Source organism: Myiozetetes cayanensis, unplaced genomic scaffold (genome assembly GCF_022539395.1).
Source record: "Myiozetetes cayanensis isolate MyiCay16 unplaced genomic scaffold, myiCay2020 scf13, whole genome shotgun sequence".
NCBI lineage: Eukaryota > Metazoa > Chordata > Aves > Passeriformes > Tyrannidae > Myiozetetes > Myiozetetes cayanensis.
In genome coordinates, this window is record NW_026086937.1 from 10,088,290 (window position 1) to 10,098,606 (window position 10,317).

A 10,317-nucleotide genomic window follows, 5' to 3' on the forward strand; every position below is an offset into this window, starting at 1 on the left:
GGGGGTCCTGGGAAGGTTGTCCTGGGAGGACTGGGACCCTCCAGACCACAACCCCCAGGCTGGGGAGCTCACAGCAGGGTGGACCATGGTGAACATGGGCTGCAGCACCTCCCAGCCTGCAGGAGGAGGGAAACTGAGGCAGGAGATGTAATTCCCCCGTCATGGCTCCCCTCGCATCCCATCCCCGGCGGTCCAAAGAAGGAGGCTTAGCAGCCGCGGGAACGCCGGCTCTGCCCGGGCCAATTACGGTGCCTTTGTGCCATGGGCACGGCACCAGCAGCGCCACTGCTGACTCAGGGATTTTTCCTGGCCACCGCCACCGCGGGAGCCCCGTGACCCATCTGTGGGGGGACCCTGCAAGGGGAGGGGGTGGCAGCCAAGCAGTGAGGAGACGGCTCTGCGGGAACCTGGCAACGGCGGGAGCTGCTGGGGCCGAGGGACAGAGGGGACAGCCCAGCTGAGCAGGACGCGGTGAGTGCCTTCGCTTTCTCTGGGGGGTGTTAGAGCAGCAAAAGCTCCTGATTAAACCACAGGTGAAAGTCACTCTTGGCTGCTCCATCTGTGCCCGGAGTGGGGTGCCTATCTCTTCCTATGGTAATAATCCCCAGGGACCGTGGAGTCACTGCACTCCTGCTGACCCCAAAGGAAGGGCACTTGGGGACAGCTCGCACCCTCTGCTGCAGGGACAGCCCGGCCAGGGACCCTGCAGTCTGTGTTGTGCACCCCAGGCTCCCCCCACAGAGGAGAGGGAAAAGGGAGCCCACTGGGTCCATGGTGCTGGAAGCACCAGAGGTACAGGACAAAACACTCCCTGACCCCCTCCTGATGAGCCTGGGCTGATCTGGGGATCCTGTGTGTGCAGAGGTGGGCTCTGCCCTCCCAGCGCCCACTTGAAGGGAGCAGGGAGCTCCTTTGCTCACTGGCCTTGATTTCCCAGAAGAGCATCTTGAAGATCAATTTAATTTTATTTAACTTTATTTTGGGGTCCCCAGGGCAGCCTCCTTGCTGGTACCCAAAGACATGGCCACCCTTTGAGCCTCAGGGACTCCTCACCAGAGCAGTGCACATTCAGCCTCTCTCCACCCCAGCCCTGCCCCTCAGTCCCTGCTCCCTGGCTCTTCCCCAAGCCCAAAGCTACCACGTTAGATCCCCAACCCTTCCAAGGACAGCCCAGTGCCCCTGGCCGTGCCCAGCAGCTGATCCCCCTCCTTCTCCAACCCGCTGTAGTGGGGGTTGCATCCTTCTGCCGCAGACCCCATGGGCTCCCGGCACTTCCCCGCCCGGACCGTGCTCTTTGAGAGGGAATCCAACGGCGTCACGTACCGTGTGCCTGCCCTGCTCTACCTGCCCTGCGTGGCCAAGCTGCTGGCATTCGCCGAGGAGCGGCTCAGCGCCGACGATGCCCACGCCAACCTGCTGGTGCTGCGCCGCGGCACCATCTACGGCAGCTACGTGGAGGTGGGACGGGGGTGCACCCTGGGCTGAGGGACACGCAGGGCTGGGGACACGGGGACAGACGGGGGGTTGTATTTGTGTGGCACAGCTGAGCACTGGGAGACGGCTGCATGGAAGGGGGAGGCTGGGATGGGTGAAGTGAATCATGGAATCCCAGAATGGTTTGGGTTGGAAGGGACCTCAAAGCTCATCTCGTTCTACCCCCCTGCCTTGGGCAGGACACCTTCCACTAGAGAAAGGGTTGCTCCAAACCCTGTCCAACCTAGCCTGGAATATTTCCAGGGACGGAGCAGTCACAGCTTCTCTGGGTGAAAAAGTGGGATGTTCCTCTCCTGTCTCATCCCTTTCTATTCTCTCCTCCTCCTCCTCCCTGGGCAGTGGGAAGACATGCGCGTGCTGGAGACAGCGACACTGCAGCACCACCGGTCAATGAACCCCTGCCCGCTCTACGATGAATTCACAGGCACCCTCTTCCTCTTCTTCATCACGGTGCTGGGCAGGACGCCCGAAGCCTACCAGATTGTCACTGGCCAGAACGTCACCCGCCTCTGCTGCGTCACCAGCGCCGACCAGGGCCTGAGCTGGAGCGCGGCCACAGACCTGACACAGCAGGTCATTGGTGCAGCCATCAAAGGTACCCAGCTGGAGAGGGCTGGGGAGGGGGAAGGATAGCCAGCAAGAAGGTGACTGTAGGTTTTGGCCTCCTGGAACCACCTGTGGTGTGGCTGGAGGTGAGCTTAGAGTAGGAAGCCCACAAGCTTCCAAGAGGGTGGAAGAGAACCTTAGATGGAGGGGAGAGGGGATGGAGGGAGTATCTATAGTGCTTGGGGTAGGAAGAAGATGGAGACCTACCCATAGCCATGGGAAGGACCATGCATGAGGACAACCAGGCAGCACGAGGCTGCCCTCCCAACCCACCACCTGGCTTGGCTGGATGGGGGAAGCCCGGGAGACCCTTCCATGGGCATGGCAGGGTACCATGGTGGTCACAGTTTGCCCACTGCACCTTCACCCCATCCCATCTCCGCTCCGCAGACTGGGCGACGTTCGCGCTGGGCCCTGGGCACGGGATCCAGCTGCGCTCCGGCCGGCTGCTGGTGCCTGCCTACAGCTACCACATCGACTGCAAGGAGTGCTTCGGGCAGCTCTGCAAGACCACCCCGCACTCCTTCGCCTTCTACAGCGACGACCACGGCCGCGGCTGGCGCTTCGGGGAGTTCATCCCCAACCTGCAGACGGGCGAGTGCCAGCTGGTCTCGGTGGATGAGGAGGACGGATCCAACGTCCTGTACTGCAATGCCCGCAGCCCGCTGGGCTTCAGGGTCCAGGCGCTCAGCACGGATGACGGGGCCGTCTTCCACAGGGGGCAGCTGGTCCAGCGGCTGGTCGAGCCCCCCCATGGCTGTCATGGCAGTGTCATCGGCTTCCCAGCACCATTTGTTTATGTCCCCACCACCTCCAAGGACTCTGTGTTGCCCCTCCAGGGCTCAGCTCAACAGCTGCTGCCCAGGATGTGCCAGGGGTTTCGGTACCTGCCCACCTGGAAGGCAGTGGGTGATGAGCTGCCCACTGTGGCCACTGGCAGCCACCATGAGGCAGATGAGCCCGATGAGGACTGTTCTACCCCAGGGCATCACCAGCAAGCCCACAGTGTCACCTTGGCCCAGGGGGACCCTGCAGCAACCCCCAGCCCCACTCCCTTCTTCCAAGCGCCGACTTGGATCCTCTACTCCCACCCCACCAGCCCCATGTCACGGGTCAACATGGGGGTTCACCTGAGCACCTTCCCCAGGGATGCGGAGAGCTGGACAGAGCCCTGGGTCATCTATGAGGGTCCAAGCGCTTACTCAGACCTGGCTTACATGGAGCTGCCCTACACGGAGGCCCCCGTGGCCGGTGGCACGGCCATCGCCTTCGCCTGCCTATACGAGAACGGGACGAAGTCGCCCTACGAGCAGATCTCCTTCAGCATGTTCACGCTGCACGACGTGCTCCAGAACATCCCCGTGACAGCCGCTGCTCCCCGCCGGTGCCGCGGCCCCCGGCGCCACGGGAAGCGGGGCCGAAGGAGCTGCCTCCTATCCTAGTGATCCCCCGGGTCAGCTCCCACCCCCTAGCGCCAGATCATCAACCCATAGCCTGAGGTCCCGCCCCCCCGTCCAGGGCCACATCACACAGAGCAGTGTTACCGTCCCCAGGCTGTGTTCGATCTCACTTTTTTTTTTTTTTAAATTATATATCGGTTGGTGGGGAGGCTTGTGCCCCCCACCCAGCCCCAGGCTCCTTTCCAGCAAGAACCACTCAAGAAACAGATGCTGGGGAGCAAGAGCAATGCCAAAAGGAGGCAGCTGGGGGCACCCTGTGCCGTCCCTGTGTGCTGGGTCAGGGGGACACGGTGCTCCAACTGTGCCACATCTGGTACCATCACCCTGCTCCAGGGAGTTTTCCTCCCGTTGTTATAAATAGTTATGTTATATAAATGTTTTATATGTTATATAAATATTTCATGTTATATAAATTGTTTCTTTTTTCATGAAAATGCTTTTTCTCAACAGTATCCTCGAAGTCACTGTGAGGGTTTGGGCTGGGGTAGAGTTCAGTTCCTTCATCATAGCTGGGATGGGACTGGGTTTTGGATTTGGGCTGATGATAAAGAGATGTTTGTGTTGCATCACTTGTCTGTCTTAGGTTCTATTTCTGTCTCTTTGTTATTTTCTTTACATTACAATTTATTATTATTATTTCAATTATTAAACTGTTCTTATGTCAACCCATGGATCTTCCCACTTTTAACTCTCTGATTCTCTCCTCAGCCATCCCACAGGATGGGGGTGAGGGAGTGGCTGTGTGCTGCTCAGGTGCCACCTGGGGTTAAACCACCACAATGGCCCAGTTACTGTTTAATCTGGCTCAGTGCTTTGGTTTCTTTAATCTGCTGTCACCATCACTGCTTTCCTTGGCCCTTGTCAGTGGGAGGCAAACACCCTCCCAGCCTGGGCAGGCTCAGGCCCACACTGGGTCCCTGTAAAGGTTTAGGGGAGTAGGGGATGCACTGAAACCAGGACCCCCCTGTAAGCACAGCGGTGGGGTCCTGCTCCTGGGGATGAGCAGCAGCTGCTCCTGACATTTGTGTGGGGGTGAACTTTGGGGGTCTACACCTCAATTCCAGCCCTGCCTCCTCCAGCAGGACTCCATCCAAGCGCTCCAGCCAGAGCCCAGCTCGGCTTCTCTGGTCTCCTTCCCCTCTCCTGCCCTCTGCAGGTGACAAACACCAGCCCAACTGCCATGAATACGAACTGATTAACAAAAATTACGTTAGAGTCCTGCTCTTGTCTCTACGAACACCATAGTGTCACGTTTTGCACTGGGGTGGGTGCAGGTAGCTGAGGAAGCCGCTGGGCTCACACTGAGGTTTCGTGAGCCCAGTCCTCACCTCCATCCTTCACCTGGCCAGTTTCCAACCCCAAAGAGCTGGCAGCCCCAAGGGCACCCCCTCCAGGGAGGAGGGAAGTGGTATGGCCTGGTTGGGGTGCTCTGCATGGGGGCAGCACTTGGCACATCAGCCCCACTAATGCTGCTCCAACACTTGGGGTGTACGTCCCCCACAGGGCACTCTGTCCATCTCACACGGGGCTCTTGCAGTGGGCCGGTGTCACAGTTCCTACCACACCTCCAGCACGGCGTGTGCCACCAGCCAAGTGACACCGGGGGTGACACCTCCTCCGAGCGCAGCCTCCTGGCACCCCCAGGCCCTACTTGCCCTCACAGAGGCCACAGAGGCAGCCGAGGCAGCCGTTGAGGATCTGGAGGAAGGACAGCACCATCTCGGCCACGCTGACGAGCAGCAGGATGGAGAAGAGGGTGACGTTCCAGGCCACGATGCCCTCTGGCTCCAGGCAGACGCTCCAGGTGTGCCGATCGTAGAGGTAGGTCCTAGCCCTGTGTGAAGGGGAGGGGAGGAGATGCAGGATGCTGCCCGTGGCAGGTCAGCAATCCCATCGCTTCCACCATGGAGGGTGTCCCAGACATCCCGTTCTTCAGCTCGAGGATGAGTGGGGTCAAGGGGTGATGGAGGTGCAAAACACTACGTAGAAATTCATGGAAGGTGAGCACCCCTCGAGCTACCGGGGTCTTGCAAGCACCCACCCACCCCACCCCCATAATTAACACTGACTAATTAGCAATAGGCAGATGAGGCAGCACTGGTGATTCAACCCCTCACCTGGTGTCAGGCCCCTGGCCAGCGGCATCTGGGAATGGGTAACCCCAGAGGGCCCCGTGCCCGAGGCTGTGCTCGGAGGCGTTGTAGAAGCAGAGGGGGCCGTTGGTCAAACCCACCCCGGAGAGGACGAAGCAGGCGGCAGCGCCCAGGAACGCCAGCTTGGAGAGCACGGTGGAGATGAAGGCCTGTGGGGAGCACCAGGGGGGCAGAGGGGACACTGGAAGTCAGGCGGGCTCCAAAACACAGCTGCTGGTTGTCAGCACGTTTGGTAGGGGGGAAAACTCCCCTCCCCTTCAACTCAAGGGGCTCCAATCCCCGGCAGCTGTGGCTGAGGGCGGAACAGCCTTCTGCTGGGCCAGGCAGAAACAGGCAGGGAGTGGAGATAGGCAGGGAGGGAAATGGGCAGGGAGCAGGGACAGGCAGGGAGGGAAATGGGCAGGGAGCAGGGACAAGCAGGGGTCTGCCATGCAGAGCCTGGTGGGACAGAGCCCATGCCAGTACACATGGAAAGCCTCTGGGAAGGGGGCACCACGCAGCATCCCACCATGGGACCATGAGAAAGGGGGGTCTGTGCCGTGTCCCACCATGGGGCCGTTGGAGAGGGACACCATGCCAGGACCTGCCGTGGGAGAGGGACCACCCACCACATCCCACCATGGGATGAGGAGAGAGGAGGATCCCACTGTGGGGCCATGGCAGAGGTGGCTCCCTGCCAGTCCCACCCCACGTCCCCCCACGCTGCTGGGCACTGCTTTAGCACAGGGGTCCCTTACGTTCCAGCGGGTGCCGCAGTTGGAGCAGCCGGCGCATCGCCACCCCAATGCTGTGATGTGGGTCGCCGCCAGCAGCACCTGTGGGAAGGAGAAGTGAGGCTGGGGGACAAAGAGGAGCCACCTGCCCTGCTCCATCCCTCTGTCCCTGCTCCACAGGCCCCTGAGGAGGGACGGGTGTGACCCACAGTACTCACGGGGATGCCGCCTCCCCAGACACCCGGCACGGCCATGGCGTGTCTGCTGATGTGCCCCTCCAACAGGTACTTGGATGCTCCGCCAGGGAAGAGCAGGAGGATGCTGGCTGCCACGGAGAGCGTGCCCAGGGCCAGCAGGCAGGGACCAACAATCCGGCTGCACTTCCCCACACACATGTCTGTCCTGCATGGGAACAGGGAGGAAGAGGAGGAGAGGAAAGGGCTGCGTTCAGCCTCGTGGGGCCCCACGGCTTCCCCACCCCAAGCCCATCCCACAGCTGTGGGAGAACAGGAGTTGCTGGGTGGTGAGTTTGGGTTTCAGCCCAGCCCACCCGACTGGCACTGTCCCTACTTGAGGGCCATTTCCAACGGAAATCCTAATATTTCTTTGCCAAACAGGCAATGGAGTTTAAGACAACAGCGGGTCCCACACCAAGCCTTGGAGACCTCCACAACCAGGGGGTCGGCTCCTCCAGAATGTGTCCCTGCCCAGGGTTGGAAGGTTGGAACGAGATGGTCTTTAAGGTCCCTTCCCACCCAAACTAGTCTGTGATAATATTACTGCAGGGGGCAAACCACCCACCATGGCTCAGTTTCAGTATTTGCAGCAAGTGGGAGTGAGCCAGGAAAGGGGCAAAATCCTTGGATGAGGACTTGTGAAAGCACATCAGTCTCCAATCAAAAATCCAACAGCAACTCCATCCCTGTCGTACACTAATCCTGCCATAGGTATGAGTATGCTGAAACCACTTAAAGTTAATTAAGGAAAGGTTATCCCCTACCCTCCAACTCCACTGACATCTTACTAAGTTGTGAGTTCACCTAGAAAGCACCTGCCCATTTCCAGGTGATACCTTGTCCAAAATTACCTATCTTCTCTTCCTACAAGGCAGGGATGTCCATTGGTCACTCTGGGACCTCTGAAAACAACCTGTTTTTGATGCTGTCCTGGCTCCCAGGTTTCTTCTATCCTGTGTTCTTTTTGCTCCAAGTTGGGTCTTTGCATTTTCCCCTTTCCTAGTGGATTGTGACCCACTTTGCACAAGTTCCTCGGATCGAGCTGCTTCTGGCTCTGGATAATCTTTTTCAAGCTTACTCTGGCTTTGCAAAGCAGAAGTGGCTGTGGCACCACTGCCCCACGTGGTTGTTGGTTGTTCCCGTGGGAAGAGCTGCCTCAGCCCCCTCGTGCGCCAGGGAGGGACAGCTCAGGCAGCGCATCCGGCCCGGCCCACCCGAGGGGCCAGGGAGCAGCAGCCCAATGGGAGCTGCTGGAGACCACCCACACCAGTGCCAGCAGGATGCCAGGGAGGGCTGAGCACGGAGGAAGGGGCTGGGAGACCTGCGTGGAGGGGACACGAGCCAAGACACCCGAGTGGACCAACAGCTCCCCCCATCCTGGAGTTCCACCTCCCCTCTGCTTTCCATCCTGCCCGCCTTGGCTGTGTGGAATTTAGGGCCCCTCACCATCAGTGTGGTCCTGCCTGCAGTCCAGGGATTGTGAGTGGTTGTCCTCCCTCTACAGCCGTGAGTATCCAGTGCCAAGTCCCAGCTCCCCACCATGGAGGACCTTCTGGAACAGCTCCTGCTCCTCTGAGCTCACAGCCCAGGCTCTCACCAGCCAGAGCTTTCTTCAACCTCAACCTCTCCAAGGATTCTCCCTCCCCTCCATAGCTGCCCTCTCCCTGGGGACGGCAGGAGGTCTCTTTCCCCTGGGAAGCTCCCCATGGTGTGCTGTTCCCCTTGAACAAGCAGCTTCCACCTCAGCCAACACAGACAAACCCCTGCATGAGGGGAGGCAAAGCCACAGTGCAGCTGACCCAGTCTCCCTCAGGACCCTCAAAAGCCTCGACCCTTCTGCCAGCACATCTCCATGGAAAGGCACAGGGATCCCAGCAAAGCCCAGGGGATCTGTCCTCCCCGCTTCCTGGCTTACCTGGGAGTGATGACACGCAGAGCCAGCAGCGTCCACCCCTGGATGAGCCCTGTGCTTGAGGCATCTCTCCCCAGCTGCCTATTTATGATGCCCCAGGGGGTGCTCCCTCTCTTCCTCCTCCCACCCAAGGTCCGCCCATGCATCAGTCATGATCCTTCCATCCAAAGGATGACTGTCCTGGCTGAATGAGCCAGATCCTCCGGTGCTGTGGCTGATCCTTCTGCACGGTCCTTCCTCCTTTCACTGCCAGAGTTCATCAAAACAGGCACAACTTCACATTTTAAGGCTTCTACCACATCTGCACAAAGTGCCTCGACTGCTGCCTGAGAAGCGAACGCCGTTGCTCCTGGAACGACCTGTGGTGACTGTGTTGGGAAAACATTCCCCTCTTTCACTGATATTTTAACAAAAGTTTCTAAATAAACATTCTCGTGTCTCAGCTGGTTCCTAACTCCCACCTTTTTCTTCCTCAGAGGAGGCCCAGCTTTTCCTCAGGTGCTGAGTACAGCTCATGCCCTTGTGATAAGATTGAGAGAGAAAGGTTCCTGGGCATCTGAATTATTCCAAGTCCTCAGACACCACCTTTTCCCACCCGGGGTGCCCACACTGGCAGTTACCATGCAACAGGGAAACTCCTCTGCTATTCCCCCAGGGAAGGTCTGACAGTACGGGAACAGGATTAGGAGAATGTGGATGATCTCTGTGTCCGAGAATAGGAGACTGAGGAACTGCAGCACCACAAAAATGGCAAAAATGGGGCAGTTTTGTTGGTAGAGGAGTTTGCAGGTGACATGAGCAAAGAGAAGAATAGTTCATGGGCTGTGCAGGCAGAAGGAAGAATCTTCTCCAAGAAGAGTTTTGAGATGGTTCCTATTCCTTGTGTGTTCACGAGGACCTGAGGCACATCAGCTGCTTGGGACAGGGGCTTCCCAATCCACCACGGCTGCAAAGCTGTGTCAGTGTCCTGAGACAGTCTTGTTCTGATGCCTTTGGTCCATACCCCAACCTGCTCTACCCAGGGTGACCCACATCCCTTTGCTGATGTGTTTCAAAGTGGTTATTCCTGCTTTTGAATCAAAGAGTCGAGGATATAAATCCTGCTCCAAGACAGGAAGAAACAGAAGGTGGAGTTGGAGCCCTCAAGAGTCACATGGGAAAAGATGAATGGGTGAGGCCGGGTCACATCAAGCAATCCTGTTCCTATAGGAAAAATGAGAGGAGCAGATTACCTGACAGCTCCTCTGAAAGGAAAAATCAGAGTCTGCAGCGGCATGGAAATTCCCATTTTATTCCTAAATAAGACAAATTGGTCTCTAAAATGCAGACAACAGCAAAGGCAAAACATGTAGGACAGCAGAGTGTTGAGAATAATCCAATTTCTCCTTTCTCTCTTTTCTTACTTAGAACGAGGGGAAGTGTTCCTTCGCTCCTGGACGAAAATGTGTTGCAACCTCATCTTGTGCCTTTCCTACGTCACAGCGATACTGAGCTTCCCACGTTGCCCCACACATGATCCTCTCCATCATCTCCCACAGGAAACTTCAGGCCACCCAGTGCCGGGGAGGCTTCAGGGGGGAATCTGGGATTGCTGATCTTCCCCTTGTACCCGTAAGAGTAATCATCATCATAATAATAAAAGGTTAATTTTAGCCCAGCACACGAGGGGCTGTGTCCCTGCCTTTCTCACACGAGAGCTTAATTGTGAAAGCACCAGCACAGCAATTATGGGCAAGGAACTTG

The 10,317-nt window shown here is 58.0% G+C and overlaps 2 protein-coding genes across 3 annotated transcripts; one reads left to right on the forward strand and one right to left on the reverse strand.

The window, feature by feature from the left end:
- Nucleotides 1-14: 14 nt before the first annotated feature.
- NEU4 (neuraminidase 4) lies at nucleotides 15-4,225 on the forward strand. 2 transcript variants are annotated; one of them, XM_050308059.1, is made up of 4 exons: nucleotides 15-471; nucleotides 1,228-1,458; nucleotides 1,834-2,089; nucleotides 2,491-4,225. In XM_050308059.1, exons 2-4 carry the CDS (start codon nucleotides 1,258-1,260, stop codon nucleotides 3,540-3,542), a joined length of 1,509 nt encoding a protein of 502 aa, XP_050164016.1. In that variant the 5' UTR covers nucleotides 15-471; nucleotides 1,228-1,257; the 3' UTR covers nucleotides 3,543-4,225. The 2 variants fall into 2 exon arrangements, with proteins under 2 accessions (XP_050164016.1, XP_050164015.1); XM_050308058.1 differs by having other exon boundaries at nucleotides 15-1,458.
- TM4SF19 (transmembrane 4 L six family member 19) lies at nucleotides 4,220-6,836 on the reverse strand. Its single transcript, XM_050308065.1, has 4 exons — nucleotides 6,645-6,836; nucleotides 6,451-6,528; nucleotides 5,678-5,862; nucleotides 4,220-5,394 (listed from the first exon to the last, which is right to left on the reverse strand). The coding sequence occupies exons 1-4, from the start codon at nucleotides 6,819-6,821 to the stop codon at nucleotides 5,208-5,210; spliced, it is 627 nt and encodes a 208-aa protein (XP_050164022.1). The 5' UTR covers nucleotides 6,822-6,836; the 3' UTR covers nucleotides 4,220-5,207.
- Nucleotides 6,837-10,317: the final 3,481 nt, after the last annotated feature.

Coding starts and splice junctions, on each gene's coding strand:
- NEU4 (XM_050308058.1), top strand. CDS start 1,258: ATGGGCTCCCGGCACTTCCCCGCCCGGACCGTGCTCTTTGAGAGGGAA. Junction 1,459..1,833: donor TCTACGGCAGCTACGTGGAG/GTGGGACGGGGG, acceptor CTCCCTGGGCAG/TGGGAAGACATGCGCGTGCT. Junction 2,090..2,490: donor CATTGGTGCAGCCATCAAAG/GTACCCAGCTGG, acceptor TCCGCTCCGCAG/ACTGGGCGACGTTCGCGCTG.
- TM4SF19 (XM_050308065.1), bottom strand. CDS start 6,821: ATGTGTGTGGGGAAGTGCAGCCGGATTGTTGGTCCCTGCCTGCTGGCC. Junction 5,863..6,450: donor ACTGCGGCACCCGCTGGAAC/GTAAGGGACCCC, acceptor TGCTCCCCACAG/GCCTTCATCTCCACCGTGCT. Junction 5,395..5,677: donor GGCCAGGGGCCTGACACCAG/GTGAGGGGTTGA, acceptor CCCTTCACACAG/GGCTAGGACCTACCTCTACG.